This window comes from Podarcis cretensis, assembly GCF_951804945.1.
Source record: "Podarcis cretensis genome assembly, chromosome: 5".
Classification (NCBI taxonomy): Eukaryota; Metazoa; Chordata; class Lepidosauria; order Squamata; family Lacertidae; genus Podarcis; species Podarcis cretensis.
Window position 1 is genome coordinate 58,873,004 of NC_137174.1, and position 19,731 is coordinate 58,892,734.

At 44.0% G+C, this 19,731-nt stretch overlaps 1 protein-coding gene and 1 long non-coding RNA gene across 4 annotated transcripts in view; one reads left to right on the forward strand and one right to left on the reverse strand.

The window, feature by feature from the left end:
* The window catches only part of LOC307216861, a 330,476-nt gene that overhangs the window by 147,683 nt on the left and 163,062 nt on the right, over positions 1-19,731 (forward strand). The window lies entirely within an intron of this gene.
* ARMH3 (armadillo like helical domain containing 3) overlaps positions 1-19,731 on the reverse strand; it is a 132,526-nt gene that overhangs the window by 14,178 nt on the left and 98,617 nt on the right. For all 3 annotated transcript variants that reach the window (XM_079977434.1, XM_079977435.1, XM_079977433.1), the window contains exon 24: positions 18,926-19,004. In XM_079977434.1, coding sequence (XP_079833560.1) covers positions 18,926-19,004 — 79 coding nt within the window. The remainder of the gene's footprint in view (positions 1-18,925; positions 19,005-19,731) is intronic.

Consider the following 19,731-nt stretch of genomic DNA (forward strand, 5'->3'; position numbering starts at 1 on the left):
GTGCCTAGGACTTGCCGATCGAAAGGTCGGCGGTTCGAATCCCTGCGGCGGGGTGCGCTCCCGCTGCTCGGTCCCAGCGCCTGCCAACCTAGCAGTTCGAAAGCACCTCCAGGTGCAAGTAGATAAATAGGGACCGCTTACCGGCGGGAAGGTAAACGGCGTTTCCGTGTGCGGCTCTGGCTCGCCAGAGCAGCGATGTCACGCTGGCCACGTGACCCGGAAGTGTCTCCGGACAGCGCTGGCCCCTGGCCTCTTAAGTGAGATGGGCGCACAACCCCAGAGTCTGTCAAGACTGGCCCGTACGGGCAGGGGTACCTTTACCTTTACCTTTACCTTTAGACGACATTATTGTTGCAATACTCCAAGAGGCTAGCAAATCACTTCTCCACACAGCCAAGATTGAGGACACAATAAAATGGTCTAGCAGTAGTTCAAAGTTACCAACTAGATCAGGCCTTGTGCTGTGCACTGTTCAAGACCATAGTGGCGGCAGGGACCACAGTCTGACTTGGGCAGAGTTTCAGTGAAGAGGAAAAATGATGTGGTTGGAGGTGGAGAGGAGAGTACAAAAACCCACAGTTCCTCCACCTAGGTTTACTCTCAGATTTTGCAAAGATGCAAGCATGTATTAGCAACGGCAGTAATTTCCCGCTGGCTTCCAGCCTGGCCATTAAATGGGCTGAATTTAAAAGTGTTTTAGCAGCACGACACCCATTCAAGTCAATGAGAATCACGTGGCTACAATTCACTAGGGAAAATACCATTTATGCTGCTTGCACTCCTCTTGCTTATTCAATCCAAGCACATTAGCACTTCTCTCAAACTGCCCCCCCTCCAATTCTCAAAAATTATTGTTCTTTTAAACCAACACTTTGTTGTTGTTATTGTTTAGTCATGTCCGACTCTTCGTGACCCCATGGACCAGAGCACGCCAGGCACTTCTGTCTTCCACTGCCTCCCGCAGTTTGGTCACACTCATGTTTGTAGCTTTTAAGACACTATCCAACCATCTCGTCCTCTGTCGTCCCCTTCTCCTTGTGCCCTCCATCTTTCCCAACATCAGGGTCTTTTCCAGGGAGTCTTCTCTTCTCATGAGGTGGCCAAAGTATTGGAGCCTCAGCTTCACGATCTGTCCTTCCAGTGAGCACTCAGGGCTGATTTCCTTCAGAATGGATAGGTTTGATCTTCTTGCAGTCCATGGGACTCTCAAGAGTCTCCTCCAGCATAAACAAACACTATTGTTTCTTTATTCCCTATCATTCCAAAGCAGCACTAGTCCTTTCTTCGAAGTTGCTACTGCAAAATTAGTGTTATGGTAAGGTTAGTTCTAGATCACGAGTACTACTACCATGATTTGTGTAACAGGTCACTGAGGCTGGGCATCCAGATAAATTGCTTCTTAGGACTACATCTGACAAAAAGGGGTACAATAACATCATGGGGCAAACTGCAGTTAGGAAGTGGGAAGGCAAAGCTCAAACAGGCAATGGTGATCAGAAGGAAGGATCACTGGCGCAGGTGCAGGGAAGGGTGAGATAGCTCTCACACCAGAGGATATCACCTCCAACAGAACCTACTCCTGTTGCTTAAAAAAAAAAAATAATGTAAGCTTCCATAGAGCAAAACTGAAAAAGGTCTATGTTATATATTGAGATGCTTTGTTTAATCAAAAAACCAATACACTTTTCCTTTTTATTTAACTGAACTTATTTCCCCCACTTCCACAGCAAAATGCAGATAATCTTGCCTACAGAATCCATAATAGTTTCCACTCCCCTCTTTTATGCAATGCACTGGGTGGGGGGAGTAGGGGCACAGGTGCAACCCAGGGAGTTAATGTCTGAAGCAGAAGAGAGCCAACAGTTGGTTTGTTTTTGTTGTTAATCACAGCAGGGATGATCCTCAGGCTTTTGAACAAGTTCCAGCTCTGGTAATTCAATCCCGATTCCCTAAAGTGCACCCTGCAGATTTAATCAGGGGAGCAATTCGTTGCTGTACCCTTCATGATACCACTGCCAATGCAAAACATCTGCCAAACTCCACCCTAGAGGCTGCTGCAGGTCCAGGCAAGGCAGCTGACTTCTTTGTGCTGGGCACACACATACAAGCCTGATAGATTTCTTCTGGAAGAAATCTCCTTTACAAAACAAAGAGCCAGTATTAACCTTTGTCCCTACAGTGCAATCAAAAAGCTTTTAGAGACTTGGGAGCTGTAGACCCACTGTTGGGAATGGGCAGACAAGTCCCAGATCTCTGTGGGGCAATGTGAGGAAGCACATCTCTTAGAGGGTGGGGGAGGGGCAGCTCAGAGGACTCCCAATGAGAGGGGAGAGGAGAAGAGACTGAGGGAACACTCCACAAGTGAGCGTGTTTGAGAAAGCGTGAGAGGGTGCCAGCTCTATAGGCAAGGGGTAACATAACTGGGCTCCTGAGGCCCACAGGGGTGCCGCAGAAAGAATGTAATTGGTCAAGGGCGCCGTGGACTCAAAAAGGTTGAAAACCTCTGATCTAGGCATATGGCTCCCCATCAAGGATGAGGGAATGAGTAGAACTGTAAGCCCTGATTGTGAACTAGGCTTTGGAAAAGATAACCCTTCATGGCCATGAGCAAACTTATATGCTATGGCTAGTCTCATCATTGCAACCTTTAGTAAGTACAACTCAGAAGATAAGGGGAGAAAATGCCAGTCAGGTTTTTCAAGGGTGTAAAAAGCACTGCCCCCCCAACAAAAAATGTTCTCAAGCAATGGTTAAGGCAGGAGAGACTAGTACTATGCATAACTATTAGACTAAGAATTTACAGCCAACACCCCAAAATCCACTTCTTCAATATCCCCCACCAAGTAGTGCACAAATCCAACATGCCAAACCATATCTTGGGGGTGGACTCTGTAGGGGCTACTAAAGAAATGCTGGGTGGATCTTAAACAAGCCATTCTGTTTAAGATTTTGGAAAGTGGTTACATCAGTCTCTCATGGCTATAAAAGAAAATTTTGCCCTCCTCTCTACAAAGAGGCAGAGAATCAATAGGATTCCAAGTATACAATAAAAATTAGGGCAATCCTCTTTTATAGTGCCAGTCTTGGTGTCCAAATATCTGCCTTAAAAATAGACAGAGAGCGGAATTGTACAGCTCTCCAGACTGCAGCCCAATATTCTGATGTTACAGTATTTACAGCCCTGAGTAACCTTATTTACAACCTCTATGTACATCCATGGGGAACCTCTGGCTGGAGTTGATGGAAGCTGCAGACCAACATATGGAAGGCCAGAGGTCGCCCACCACCCCTGGCCTAAATGAAAAAAAGAAAAGAAAAGAAGCGGCGCATTCAAATCATTTAAGATTTTCTTATCAGTGAAAGAAGCATTTCATAGACAAAACATTTAGGAATTCTGGCCTGTACTGCCAACCAACTGTGTTACATGTGAGCCTAAAGAATGCTCAAGGCTCAGTAGTACAGTGTCTCCTTAGTATGCGAAACCTGGTCTTCCAGGTTCAATTCCTGGTGTCTCCAGAAAGGGGTGGGAAAGACTCCCTTTCCTGGAGAACTACCAGTTGGTACAGAAAAGGATTGGGAATCCTCTGGCCCTCTAAATCCCATCAGCCCCAGCGAGCATGGCTCACGGATTACTGGAACTGTAGCCCTGCAAAATCTTGAGGGCCACAGATTTACCATCATTGGTGCAGAGAATACACAAGCTCAATGGCCTGATTCAATATAAAGCAGCTTACTATATTCCTGAGAGGGCCATCATTCTTTCTGCCTAACAATTCTCATGCAAGAATTAAAGTTACAGAGCTATAGCAAGGCACCAGGCATCTGATGAGCCATTAGCTCTGATTTTTTTTCTTTTTTAAAAAAGGTTCAGGGAAGTGGCCAAGCACTAAGAACTGATCATTAAAAGGAAAGGTGGATCTGACCTGGTGGTGTGAAAACAGTACAATTTAAAAGCTGCTGGAAAGGCAAAGGGACAGGACAAAAAGCCCACCCTCCACACACGGAGAAATGAGATTTGATTTATTCCGTGACTCTGAGGCTTGTTCAATTTCCATTGTGAATTTCCACTGCATAAATTCAAGGGCTGCAAAAAGTCCCTGTTAGAAGCTGTCCAGAGCAATTGAAGGTGATGTGCACAATGATCTATGAACAGGCAGATTTCAAAGCCTCACTGGGGTATTTTAGCATATTTTTGCATATATGTTCAGCACACCAACCCTTCAGGAACATGTTGGGCATTAATTTACAAAATGCAATTAGATACATACACAACTCCTTACCGTCAATGATTTATCAATTTAGTTAGCTCCCTTCACTTCATCTGGTTAATTTCCTCTGATTACATAGCATTGCGTACAGAGACAAGCCTGTATTTCCTAAGTTTTAGAAGGATTAGATGACATTCAGAAATCATTTGCAAAAAGAACACAGAGGCTGCACAGCAGGGATTAATATGTTAGCTGCTTTTTCCTGTTTTAAAATCGCTCATTTGCCCCAAGTCAAATAGTTCTCTTTATTATTTTCTTGTCTTTATTTTCCTATTGCTTGGTTCCCCGCTCCTAATGGACTTGCCCCATTATCCCTTCTCAGCAGAATCATGTCTAGGTTGTATTCAACATAGTGCTAAAGTGAAAGCTCCATCAGCACAAAGATTTCTGCTTGACCAATAGAACATTCTCTCCCTTTTCTCCCCCTGCATGCAGAGCCTTAGTTGGTGATCTTGCGCCCCTGGCAGAACCGTCCAGATTGCTCCCCCTAGCCATGTCCTACAACCCCCCTCCCTCCACCCATTCAATTCACCCTCTATTTAAAACCATTTCTTATGAGGCAATACTCAATATTTATATTTATGGACATATTTTTAAGCTGATTTTGTGCGCCCCTGGCGGGGGTCCACCTCACCACCCCCTAGCTACAGCCCTGCCTGCATACCCCCTAAATTTGTTCTAGGAGTTCCCCCAGCCCTCTGGAGTAGTTTAGGGGAGGGCACAGAACAGGAACAAGGAGGAAGTCCTAGTGTGCAAGCAGAAATCCTTGCATTGACTGCATGTAGTAGCCAAAATACCACCCTCTGGTGATTTTGCCTACACAGAGATGATGCCCATAAAGGAAAAGCTGTGTATATCATTACTTATTTTTTAAGTCTGACACAAGTATTAATGTTGATGTGAATATATGATTTGGGAAGTTGACATGCAGAAGGAGACTTCCTCTTCTAAATTATTGTTTCTGTACAAAACCCAGTATTTTAGCCTAACAAAGTCTTGAATCCTAGGACATCTGAGCAGTGATGTCTTCATCTAGCATTTAATTTCTTTTAGTAATACAGAGTGTAACTCAGAATCAATTCAGTCAACAATTTTATTAACTTACTTCAACAGCAGAGCAGCACTAGTCAGACAGTCCAGGTGGGAAAGGGACAGGCTTAGAAGAATCAAGTGCTCACAACAATGTTCATGTTAACTCACTCTAAATGCCCAGACAGTTGAGAATTACAGGTGTTGTCACTGTGAATGGCACCTCTGAAGTCGTGCTGGACAGACATCAGCATAGCTTGGTGCTTTCAAAGACTCCACAACTATCTTTGGAAGACTGGCTTCAACATGTAGGGAGTCTATGATTGCTTTTGCCTCTTCATGGCTGAAGTGCTAGAGGCAAATCCCCAATGCTGGTGGATGGGGAGGAAGTGTGCTGGCATCATGCCTGTTCCCCTGCCCCCACTTCCAACTTGACAGATGAAAAATGCAGTGAGAATTCACACCTCTTCCTCAGTGAAGAGGGCCAGGAGGAAGGAGGAGATCATGGTTCTTTGCCTTCTTTTCCTTTTGTGAAGTACAGAGGAAAAACGATTTCTGGAATGAAACACGTGTCTGGTCCGTCGCTTCTGTCTTCTGACCTCAGAGGGGAGGAAAAAGGATGTTTCTCACTTCTCTCCTTCTCAACCATTTTAAACGATAGCCAAGAGTAATTTCTTCAGCCCATTAGGTTAGGTTTAAAACTTTCACTGCTGTAGGCAATGTTGAACTGTTTATAGTGTTTGGCCACTGTCAAAGGGTTGAGAAAATGATGATGCAACAAGTAGGAGTATTAGAAGGAGATCCTGTACAGTCGCACCTTGTTACATCAGTCTCCGGTTGCATTTTTTCAGGATACGAACGCGGCAAACCTGGAAGTGTATACTTCCGGGTTTCACCGTGCGCACATGTGCATAAGTGCTCTGCGCGTCTCATGCATGCACAGAAGTGGCACTCTAGCTGCGGACTTTTCGGGGTGCAAACAGCACCCTGGAACGGATCGAGTCCGTAACTAGAGGTACCACTGTATAAAGCTTCTTAACATGCTGATACAAAGGGGGCACTGGCCACAACTGCTTAGGTGATGAAATACAGTAATGGCACTGAGTAGCCAAAGGCTTCTGAGCCTAAAGATTCCAAAGGCAGTGTTGATGAAGAGTTCAAGAAGCGCTACAAGGCTGATGCCTTCACAGTGTTGACAAACTAGGCAATGACAAGGACGGGCCAATTCAGAGAATTTGGAAGGGGTGGAAGAAGTCATGACACATTTGGTTTAGCAATACCCTATCCGTACAGAGTTGGAGGTGGGGAAGAGAATGGGAACAACAACTTACAGAACTACCAAATGATGAGAGATCCCTTTCTGCTGCTGCTCACTATGTGGTCATAAAGAAACTGAGCCAAAAGGTGTTGGTCAAACTCCCTCACTCCATGTAAAGAACACCAAATACCTGGGTAAAGAAGAGAGTGGTGGCAACTCTAATCTTCCAGAACTTTCTAGAATGTCCCACTTATAGACTGCACAGGCAGGTTTCCATATTTGGGATTGCACGGAATCCACAGTGCACAGCATGACCTACTTTATATTCCTGTATAACCTCCTGGAAAAGTAACTGCAGCAATTGTGACAGAGAAGCAGCAAGAGAGTTGTTTCATGCTGATAAAATAAAGCCCACGTCATGTCAAACTGCCTCCTCTGCACCAAAACGCATGATACCTGGAGCGTGGGTCAGAAAAGCCTGAGAGCTAAAAAAAATATATGTTTTTTTTTAACTCTTCCTCTATGGGACAGCTATCTGTCCATCTAACGATTCAATCCTCTTTTCCACGTTGGCACTGAAACTAGATAGTGGAAAATGTTATGGGGTCAAAAAGGATTGTCAATTCTCCTCTTAGCCAGATTCTGGGTGCTTATAAAAAGCCCTAAGCAACTTGGGACCCCATATTCAAAAGAAATATTAATCTGCTTGGGCATTAAGACTTATAGAGAAGTCAGTCTTTGTGATTCCACCTGCAAATTGCATTTACAGGTGACAGTGCAGGAGAAGACCTTTTATTTGATGGTCCCCCACTTGTGGAAAGCTAGATCTCTCTTCTGAGGTGCATCTTGTGCTGGTGCTATTGGTGTCCTCTCGATAGATGAGGATGCACATCTTTGCCCGGGACCTTTGGGTGTGGTTAGCTTTTACTACCAGGGGTTGTGACGTCTGAAACTGTTTGCCTGCTTCCGTGAAAGGTTCTTCACAGTTTAATGATTGGTTTAAAAATATCATGTGCACACAAATGTTACAAATCTTATTTATTGTTCTATGTATGCATTGCTATGGATTTGCATAGTATCCCCTAAAAGTCCTGGGTACCAGATATTCCCCCCAGTAGTTTCTAATTTGTGAATGCAGATCACTAAATGCTCAATGTCCTCACCCAGGTGCAAGACAGTTTAGCAGTGTAAAAATGCAGGCTGAATCAGTTTCTTGGCCAGGAATTGGCTGGAGAGAAGAACTACCATGTGGTACAAAGGAAGGTAAGGGACAATTGACACAGTTACTTTGTGCTGGGCAGCAGAGGAGTGTGAGCTCCTCGTCCCATGAGCAGAGACGTCAGGTTTAGGAAGGGACAAACATTTCAGCTAAGCTGATACAGTGGTGCCCCGCAAGACGAACGCCTCGCAAGACGGAAAACCCGCTAGACGAAAGGGTTTTCCGTTTTGGAGGCGCTTCGCAAAACGAATTTCCCTATGGGCTTGCTTCGCAAGACGAAAATGTCTTGCGAGTTCCTGCGGGGTTTTTTCCTCCCCCCCCCTTTTCTAAGCCGCTAAGCCGCTTATCAGCTGATCCGCTAAGCCGATAAGCCGCTAAAAGCCGCTAAAAGCCGCTAATAGCGCTAATCCGCTAAGCCGTCAATGGGCTTGCTTCACAAGACGAAAAAACCGCTAGACGAAGAGACTCGTGGAACGGATTAATTTCGTCTTGCGAGGCACCACTGTAGTAGTTTGGCACATTATCCACAATGTGTGGGAGACCACTGAGGCAAAATCAGGGCTGTTCAGAATACCATACCTGTCTGACTCTTTTCTTTTAAAACACACACTCAGATGGCACAAAGGAAAAGAATGGTCTAGAACACTGGCTGTGAATGTGCAAGTGATCTGATCTTTCATACAGGGATGGATATATCCTAGTCAAACAGCATACCTTGGGAAACTAGAAAGCAGGGCAGGGTAAAAGCTGGGAGGTAGCTCTGTCATCTGTTAAATGAAGAATCAGAGCCTACTTTTGAATAAGAATTAAGAAGCTGTAGGAAGTCCTCTAGATCTGGAACTTTTTGGCATGGAGGATGTAGTGACAGATTCTGTCGTCCCATACCAAATTCCCTTTAAGGGGGGGAAATAGAAACTTTAATTATTTCAGGGGAATGGAACTACGTATCTGTGAGACCATCTGCCTCTTTGTCAAGAAGATAAACTATTGCCTTGCTTATGGGGGGGGAGCTTTGTTTTATTTTGATTGTTTGCTTGCTTCACTGGAGCAAAGCATTCAGAAGCTGCTACTGGTGGCAAGAGGAATGGTTGCCAGGCAATCATATGGTACGTTCAACATAGACCCTTATCTGCCCATCTTCAGAAGAGGGATAGAACCATATACCTGACCATCTTGCTGACTTTCAGATTCCAAGTACTGTTAAAAGAAACCAACACGCTTCCAAATTTTTTTAAAGCTATTGGTATAAAACTAAATACATCAGGTATTGGGTATTGGGACGCAGGTGGCGCTGTGGGTTAAAGCCTCAGCGCCTAGGACTTGCCGATCGAAAGGTTGGCGGTTCGAATGCCTGCGGCGGGGTGCGCTCCCGCTGCTCGGTCCCAGCGCCTGCCAACCTAGCAGTTCGAAAGCACCTCCGGGTGCAAGTAGATAAATAGGGACCGCTTACCAGCGGGAAGGTAAACGGCGTTTCCGTGTGCGGCTCTGGCTCTGGCCAGAGCAGCGATGTCACGCTGGCCACGTGACCCGGAAGTGTCTCTGGACAGCGCTGGCCCCTGGCCTCTTGAGTGAGATGGGCGCACAACCCCAGAGTCTGTCAAGACTGGCCCGTATGGGCAGGGGTACCTTTACCTTTACCTTTAAATACATCAGAGATCAAAAGTATTTTATTTGTGAAGTTGAGGGACAACCAATTTTGTTTGCAACAGTCCAGCTTTTAAGACACTTGACCCACGTTGGTTCTGCCTGACAGGTGGCTCTTAACCAGGGGATGAATCAGGCAAGGTAGCAATGGCACCTAGGAGACAGCAGCCTAGCAGCCTTTCCCCAGCCTGCGTATTGGGAAATTGTAAGGAAGGACATGACTCCCCACCAGAGGAGAACCAAGGGCTAGAAAAACTGGGTAATCTTAAAGTGACAGGCTGGCATAGGGCATATTTTCTTCCTTACTTTGGTCTGGGTACCATGGGCCTCTAATTAGCAAAGACAGGGAAGAGAACATGGTAAGAAAAAGAAGCTCTGTAAAGATCTTGAACCCTATTAAGAAAATAGGGCCATCCCTCATCCTAGTGTCCAGAATTCACCTTTCACCAGGAAGAGGTACAGCAGGTGAAAACTATCTTCCTCTACCTCAAGGAGAAGAGAGGAATGTCAGTATAATGGTCCATTTGTTTGGCACCTGCATACCACCTTTCTGACTTGCCCTGCTCTCTTTAAACTAAAAATTTGGTTGCTCTCCATATAGTTATTTATTTATACATTTTTTATACCCACCATTTCCCTTGACGGGACTCAATACAGCTATTTCAATTTAACAAAATAGTGGCCCTTTTTTGCACCTAGTTCTCCATTAATTTGGCATTATTCAATCTCCTAGCTCTCCAGGACAGATACAACACAGAACAGTGACACATCTCAGCCGAGATATGCAGGATTCCCTTCATGTGGAATGAAAAGCATCCCTTTGGGCACCTAGGGGCTGACAGTCTTTGCCGGCTAACACTTTGAACTGAATTCACAGTATCTGAAGGTGAGAGGCAAACCAACCACCAAAGCAGTGTTCATTCTCCTGCTTTTACATTGTCTCCCTACAGACACTGCACCTTTTTGCCTCACAAGCATTTGTTCTGATGCTCCAGGAGACGTAGTGGTTGATCTGCTTCCCCCTCCTAGGAAGCAAATAAAAATCAGATGACCTAGTTTGCCACCATGGGGAATAGATGGCACCTACACAGCGCAGATAATCCAGGGGAAAGCAACGGGCGGGCAGGCAGTGTCAGGAGGGCAGCTTACATAGCACTTGCATGTCATGCTACTGAAGTCAATGCCTGAAAGCAGTCAGTGCTTATTGTCCCCTTGGTTTCAGGAAAACTGGGGGGGGGGGGGGGATACAGATAATCAAATGCTTACAAAAGCTAACAAGCGACAGCTCCTTCTTTAATATCAGATGCAAAAAGTTGTAATTTAATCTATTTTAAACGCAGGCTCTTTTGATTGTTCTTCAGTGGCACTTTAACCAACTGGAGCAGATGGTTAATGGTAGGGCTAATCAACAGCATCACTTTGAACTTGACAACATCCTCCATCACAAAAATCTCAGTGAGCTTCACAAGTCCCAACACATTAAGCCTCAGTGTTAAGAAAGCCACAAGTACCCCCTGCTCCAACTGATGGAATTAAATTATGGAAGTTATTAGGCATTTCTCTACAAGCAAACGCAGAGATAATAAAAAATAGAACTAATGAGTGTGCTCTGAGCACTAGCCTGTAACCCAGTGAATTTGGATTATAAATAGAAAATAGGTTAATAATCTGCTATGCTACTCTTGAGTTGATGCTTTGGGAGCAGCAGTTTTACTATCACTGAACCTACCCTATCACAGAGGTTCATGGCAAGTTTCAATATACCAAAACAGTAAACAAAGCCATCTCTGAAAGAGTACCTAAAATTAGACACATCATACAACACTTTGAAAGCTGTTCAAAATAGCAGCCTTGTCTCTCAAAATGTTTCTGCCTGCATCCTCATGCAGACTTAAGATAGCACACCCTATTGTACGGGACAGCTAGGAACAAATATGCTTGGTAAACTCAGCTTGCTATTCTGACACCGAGACAGGCATTCCATGCTGGATGTTTGGTGCTGCATAGCAGGATGTCTTAACTCTTGACCTCTATATCTGTACAATAAAAAACACCTGGTGTGAGAGGATCCCTAGTATCCCAACCACTGTCTTTTAACTGCACATTAGAAACACAGAATCTGAACATCCTTAGCAGCAAAAAGATCCTCATTGATTAGTCCCCCCGCCCTGCCGCCATGTAGCAGAAAGTGCTTTCTGACCCCAAGTGCTTGGATGGGACAAGGAGTGTCTATAAAACAAGAAATTAATTGGTTCAAGTTAATTAACTGAAGTAACATCGAAGTTAATTATTTGAAATAACTAGATTACCAACAAGCAACAGCCCTTAAAATAATTAGCAGTAAAATGGTAAAGATTTGTTTAAGAATATCCCAGCATACAGGATTTGTGGGCCAGGAGTTGGAGTACAGTAGAAACAAGCAAACCACACCAAAAAAAAAAAAAAATAGATAGGAAAAAATATAGGGTGGAATCCAACATAGCACTAAGGCAATTGTTGCATCAATGCAAGGACTATTGCTTGTGCAACGGAACGTTCTCCCACCTCCCCTTCCCTCCCCCTGCATGCTTCTTAAATTTGAGGAGGGTGTGCACAGGAAGTGGAGAGGGAGGGAAGTTTCACTGTGCAAGCAGAAATTCTTGTGTTCACTTTGATGCATTAGTAGCTTACCTCCTATAGTTTCTAAATTCAAATTTAATCTATACCTAGGATATAGTCATTGCCATGAACTGGCTGGAGAAAGAGGAATGCTGGAAGGAACCAGCTGGAGAAGGCTCAAAGCCCAGGGAGTGGTGGTGGGACAACGATGAGTAGTCAGAGGGAGAAGACTGGGAAGAGGAGGTGTTAGAAGCTGAAGAGGTAACAGGACTTAGTGAGCTGGGAAAGTCTGTGGCAGAGAGAAGTCCAGAATCAGAGGCAGAAGTTGAAGCAGGACAGTAGGATGAAGGAGGCCAAGAGGCAGAAATGAGTCAGGCTGACGAAGAGTCACAGGTGTCTCCTCTTCCTGCTGCAGCAAGCTCCCTTCCCCACTTGTCTCCCAGAACCAGAAGAGATATGAAAACTTTGGAGGAGAGCTTGACTGCATGCAGGTGCGGTCTTTGATTGCATGGCAAAAGCCCTGGTGAGGAGGAAGGGACTTTTAGTCTTGCTGATTTTCATGGAGGAAGACCATTGGGAATGAGCTACTCTGCTCATTAGGCCTGACACACAACCAAGTCTGTGGAGGTCATGTTTTTGCTAATAGAAAGTTAACTCCATCTTTGAACTGTGTTATTACTGACTAGCACACTCCTGTGACAGTGAACTACTAAACACCTATAGCACAGGAAATGTATTCTTGCCTAGCCAGTTTATTGGGATGATGCACCTAGTACCTACACTTGATCTTAGCCAAAAGGCCGAGAAGCGATGGCGCTGTGGGTTAAAGCCTCAGCGCCTAGGGCTTGCCGATCGAAAGGTCGGCGGTTCGAATCCCTGCGGCGGGGTGCGCTCCCGCTGCTCGGTCCCAGCGCCTGCCAACCTAGCAGTTCGAAAGCACCTCCGGGTGCAAGTAGATAAATAGGGACCGCTTACCAGCGGGAAGGTAAACAGCGTTTCCGTGTGCAGCTCTGGCTCGCCAGATGCAGCTTTGTCACGCTGGCCACGTGACCCGGAAGTGTCTCCGGACAGCGCTGGCCCCTGGCCTCTTAAGTGAGATGGGCACACAACCCCAGAGTCTGTCAAGACTGGCCCGTACGGGCAGGGGTACCTTTACCTTTTTACCTAGTACCTAATGCCCTAGCCTCAACAGGCCTCCCTGCTGAGCTAGTTTCCTGGTGGGAAGCCAGTACCTGCAGACATGCATGAAATCCAAAATGATGCTCCTGCCAAGCTAGTCTATTGGTGAGATGCACCTGAAGCTGCTCTGTTCTCAAACGATGCCCACACACCAATTGCCAAGAAGGCTAAGGAGCACAGACAGTCCAGATGAACTAAAGGTGGTGGAATACCTGGAACCAGAGAGCAGGGCTGAATAGCTCACTATGGAGCAGTGAGGAAACAAGGAGAGGGGTGTGGCTGAAAGACCACTTTAAACATTTCCACCTTTGGAAGAGGTGACTGGGAACTGTTGTGCTCTGTGTCACTAGACAAATCTCAAAAGGAGAAACTGCTGCTAACTACCCTCCAAGACCCTTTCTGAGGATCTCAGGACTCCTCATCATCACTCCTAAAATAAACCCCACATACACCCCAGGGAACCACACCGGGATGGTGGGTGGAGGAGGAAGAAGAACAAACACTTAATGGGGTTGAATGAGAAGAAGAAAGGGGCTGGAAAGAAACTAATGAAGAAGAAAATTAATGTTTCACGGCAGGAAACAGAATGAGAACATGGAAAGGAAGGAACACACTCAACCAAACTGGATAAAAAAAGAGTTTAGAAAAAATTGGAAAACACACACACCATATAGTCAGAAGATAAACTGCTATATAGAGCCATTCAACCCACCACCTAGACCACCCACAAACTGGGTTGGCTTGGTGGGCAGAATGGCTCCTCCCTTTGGAGATGAGGCAGAAGACCTAGTTGGACCCTGCATGTCACATCTGGTGACAAGTGTCACCCCATCAGAGGAATGTCTTCCATCCTGATCTTGCAAAAATTGTAATCTCCTCATTGAGCTGATTATAATGGGCAAAGTTAACCTAATGTGTCCCATCAGTGAAAGTCTTGTGCAAGGACTTCTGCTTTTGCACCCTCTCCAGTGTGCACACAGAGCCAGTGTGGTGTAGTGGTTAAGAGTGGTAGTCTAGTAATCTGGGGAACCGGGTTCGCGTCTCCGCTCCTCCACATGCAGCTGCTGGGTGACCTTGGGCCAGTCACACTTCTTTGAAGTCTCTCAGCCCCACTCACCTCACAGAGTGTTTGTTGTGGGGGAGGAAGGGAAAGGAGAATGTTGGCCGCTTTGAGACTCCTTAGGGTAGTGATAAAACGGGATATCAAATCCAAACTCTTCTTCTTCTTCTTCCTCCGTCACCATGTACCTTGAATGTGGCTCAGGGGCAGTGAGAAATCCAAGAATAGCACACAGCGGTAGGAGAGGGGGGATTGCTTCATCTGGCAAGCTGCAATGCTTGCACAGATGGAACATTTGGAGGAGCGTGACATTGAATTCCACCCATCACATATGTACTCAGGGAAACCTGACAGATATTTTGGAAATTTAATTGTTTGCAGTAACTGAATACAATTAATTTTAATTCAAGTAATTAAAAAAAATTAATTTACCTTGGCATCTTGGCTATCTCAGACAGAAACCTGTAATGTGTGTTCCCCTTTAGTTATCAAAAAGAAATATTTTTTGCTTCTGAACTATGAAGAAGTTGCACTTGAAGATCTTTCCTAAACTGTCAAGCTAAGTCCTGTACATAGATACAAGTGAGTCTGATAAACTCAGAAAACATCGTTGCCAAAGTATACTTGCTGCCCTGAAAAGCCTTGATTCTTCCATGTAATTAAAATATAACTAAATTAGAAAATGCATTTATGAAATGGCTGAAAAACCAGGGGAAGGAGGGATCAACTCTCCTGGACGATAAACTGCCCCTGGTATATGGCAAGCCAATCCTGTCTCCAATGTGGCTTTTCTGCCCATTCCATCCTGCTCCAGTGACATTTGTTTTATTGCAACCAATACATTAAATTTAATGGAAGCCACTAAAAGGCACTAAAGCAATTGCTCTGAGGCTTCTCTCTCTCTCTCTCTCTCTCTCTCTCTCTCTCTCTCTGTAGTTAAGCAGGGATATTTTTGGGACACAATTAATGTTGTCATATGCATGCTCTAAAGATGTCACAAGGTATTACATAACTCATGTGTGCTACTCGAACAGTAAACTAGCACAATGCGTACTAGAAGTAAGAAAACCACCACTTCAGCAAGCTGATATCATCCATGAGCTTGGAATTCAAGCCCCAGAAAACAAAGGTTAAAATTCCGAAGTACACTTCATACTTAAATGAAAGCTGGACATTTATGAAATTCTGGTGGTTATTTTGGTGTGTATGAAAGAGCCTGTTAACAATGAGGACCATTTCAGATCTTTCTTGTATAAGTTTTGGAGTACTAAATACACATGCACAAAGACATTTATGGATATATGACCTGACCATGAAACAAATTAACAGTGGCTTGAAAAAGCTTGAACATATTCTTTCCTGCTCAAAATACCAAGAACAGCCACTTAAAGCAACTACTATATTAATTTATTTGTAGCTGGGGACTCAGTACATACCCAGATGTAAAGAGAACAGAGCACAGCACTTAGGATCATGGTGAGGATATGTGAGCCTGCAAACAGCAACTCCTAAGTTTATTTGCTTTTTAAAACTTGTTTGAAATAAACTGATGAAAAGCAGAGGGAGCAGAAGAAAATTTAGCTAATAGCTTTACACAAATTAGTATTACTGAGCAACAGAGCTCTTATTACATCATAACTGTAATCACTAAGGGAAGAGCTAAATGTCATGAGACAGACAATCCCAGCAAAATTACTAAAGGTTTGAATCAGGAGAACTAGATAGGAAATGCATGACAATGCAGAATAACAATGTGGAATGACAGCATGATATAGTAGTTTTGCTACAGCTGATTGAAAGAAACGGGGCACAAAGACAGAACTGGCTGAATACATCTGCCCTGACTGTGCAGCAAAAATTACAGCAGTCACTTGAAGGTTTCTACAATATGGCTTGTTCTGGTCCTTCTCTTTGGGGGAGTGACCAGCAGAGTAGCCCACACACTCTGAGGGTTAAACTTAATTATCCTCCCCACATCCACATCCAGTAGAGTAGAAAATGAAATGGAGGGACAAAAAATGAGCAAGTATTGAGAGGCAAATGCATAGTGAACAATAAGAAGTACTCTACGTATTATAAAATTGGGAAAGCCTGCATGTGGACACAAACTGAGAAGCATGTTAACTAAATCACAATGCCTGGATGCAACAATTGCTTTGTGGAGTTGCCTGCATAGCCAGGGGGTTGGGGTGGGAGTAGACTTGATCACAATGACATTCCCTAGTTTTGAATAATCATGCAATTTACTTAATTATTTATAAGTTACAAAATTGGATTTCTTATCAGATTTTAACAAGAGATATCCTTTCAAAAAAGCATATTCAATGCTCACAACACGCTATTGCCAAAAAATATTGCACTCTCTCACCCTCCCCCTGCTTTAGCCAATGTATTTAATATGATGTTCCAAATTATTAACTGTGTGTGCTATCTAGTCAAGCTATTTGTTCAAAACACTGGAATATATATTTTAGCTCATTATTAGATTGGTTAAAAGCAGAAGCATTCAGAAATATTTAGCTTTAAAAAATCAAAAATAGAGCAGAATCCCATATCCAGAATGATTCCATGATTCTCACTGCAGAAGCAGATCTAAGGCCCTCTTAGGATGGACATATAGAGAAATGCTGAATCAAAGAGAGTTGTTTCTCAAAACCTTTCAAGCATCTACAAAATGCAGACCCTTCCCTCATTTTTTTTATTTTTTTGGAAGGGTCGAAGAAAAGGGGCTCAAATGTTCACCTATTGTGTGGCGACAGTGACAGCAAAGGCTATTAACCAATGAATCCACCCCAGTCCAATGTAGCAATGACCAAGATAGCCAAGCCTGGTTGCCTTGACAACCGGTGCAAGATCCCTCCTATCCCTAATCTCTGATATCATGGTTCATGGTGAGGGCAAAGCAACCTGCTGGAAGGAGGTGTGGGTGGTTATTGATTTGTTTCTGTTCTTGAGGGGTTTTTTTGGCCTTGTATTTTTATGTTGTAAACTGACCTGAGGACTACAGATGATGGGGGCAGTATACAAATTTAATAACTAAAAGTAGAAACGAATATATTGGCTTCATTTGCCCTCAGTGAAATCATTACTCTCACTACCTGATCTGTGATTGGCTAGGTTCATTAGTCCCAGGAAGATGTTCCAGTTTAAAAAACCAGGCAGTGAATAGCAGTGAGGAGATAGGAAGGTAAACAAAATTTGAGTGTTCACTGAACATTCCACCCCTTCTCCAAAGCTTTACCTCCATGCACAAAATTGAAGTGGCTACCATTTAGCATAGCCCTAGCCTAGACCTTCCTCCTTTGGATGCCATCCGGAGGTCCCACCTCTTTTTAATTAACTCCTCTCTATTTTGATCTTTCTGCCACTTTGGGGTAATGCTTCCATTTGAAAGAAGAAATCAAACCACTTCCCTGCTTCCTAATAATCTCTCCTCAAACTGCTCTGTGCATCAGAGCTGATTTCATTACCTGCCGCCTGCTGCTGCTGCTGGTTTTATTTAAAGCACAGGCGTGTGGTGAAGAAAGAATTCAGCATGACCTCCCTGAACTGCTGGGGGATGAATGCTCCACTGCACTGACAGGGAGAAGCTGCTTCCCTTTCTTAAAACTAGCAGACTAAGCCAAGCATGGTTGCGAAGCCTCCCACATCCAGGGCCCCCTTTTCAATTACTGCACGTGCTGAAAGGGTTTAAAAAAAGAAGTAAAAAAAGCATAGGCTGGTATAATCAACAGTGAACAGATGAATGAGAATCTGTAAAATACAACATCATAGAACATAGTAACGGGTACAGCAACTCCTGGCAAGAAAATTAAGTTGAATAGATTGTCTGGAGCTTGGCAGTACTCGTTCTGCAGAGGAACTGTACAAAGGAAAGCCAACAAGAACAAGGATGCTGCATCATTAATCCCTACCTTCAGGTTATCTTGCAATGCATCAACATAATAAATGGTAACTGAAGGGAAAGAATGGTGGACCGAGTGTATGACTAGCTACTGCCAAGCTTCAAAATTCCTAAGCCCCAGTTCTCTCTGTGTGTTTTAATGAAATGGACAAGAAGGTCAACCTTTTCCTCCCTGAAGCTATTTAACTTCAGGAAGGCCCATTTACGCAGCTCTGACAGGCAAGGAAGTAGAGGAATCAGGTTGAATTATGATAAAATAAAATATAACCCTAATTGCTCTCTCTATGAAAAATCTCCTCATTTAGAAATGTACTTAAAATAGCTATTCATGGCTTAGTGAATTCCATTACACTGAAAAGTCAGCATCAACTATTACGTATATTCACATAATCCTAGCACTCCCCCAAATTAAGTTGCATTCCAAATGTTTCCCAAGGTCTCACTGTGCATTTCCAGAGACATCACTTATCAAGTACACATTTGCAAATGAGAAACCACCTTGACCCTGCTGTGCATTCTCTTTCAATTCAGGGTAGTCTTGGAAAAAGTCTTTCTTCCTGGGCCACAGCTCTGCCTTCCTAGACTTAAACCATGTGGCAGCACATGCCCCATTTATTGCTCATGTGATGCTATTTTGAAAGCTTGCTAAACCCTAGCAAGGGGTAATATAAGGCTTCCAATGCAGTCAGCCGGGACAGAGTAGGGTGAACTTTTCTGAACATGCTCCATAAGAAATAACAGAATTAAAAAGATGCATGTAACTCACCTGTTCTTCTGAAAGCTGTGAGATGTGATTCACAGCTGCGTAAGACTCTATCTTTGGATTGAAATGGTTGATAATGGCTCTGAAACAGAGAGTGAAAATATTCCCCATTACGTGTTGCAAAAAGCATTTTCTTCTACTGTATTGCATAGCTGTGGTGTCATTTTAGCTGACAAAGTTTAAAATCAACAGCTCAAAGGCATATATTTACACATATCAGTTCTACATGGAAAACCAATAAAAATTAGGACCATCTGGTGGTTACTAAGTTACCTAGGATTTCTTATTTGACACCATACCTTGAAGCCCTCCTCTTGAGTTTGCCTGAAACAGATTCTAGAATAATATATCCATACATATAGTCTTGGTCTGTTCAGTCATCTGGATATTTCTGCTTCAAACAGATTATATATATATTTTCGGGGGGGGGGGAAGGTTCTCCGTAATTATGATCTAACAAAAAATGCAGCTGAGGAGATGAGGTTCTAGGGATCAATCAGCAATTTCCCTTCCTCTGATGGCTCCAGTGTTCACAGTCACCCTAAACATGAAGCAGCTTATGTTTTGCTACACAAGAGCTGAATGTAGACATTTTCAAAGTTGCAAAACAATGCTGGCATCAGGCCTGTCTGCATGTATGATACTTCTTGCCTGTTGGAATCTTTCAGCCTTTCAGTGCTGAGTAGTCTCAGGCAGTATTTGTGGGAATATGGTCATTTGTCCATAAGAGCATGGGCAAAAGTTCATTATTGCAAGGTGATTTCATAGCAGAAAGCATTGCTTGGAGCATGATCAACGCATGAAGAGCT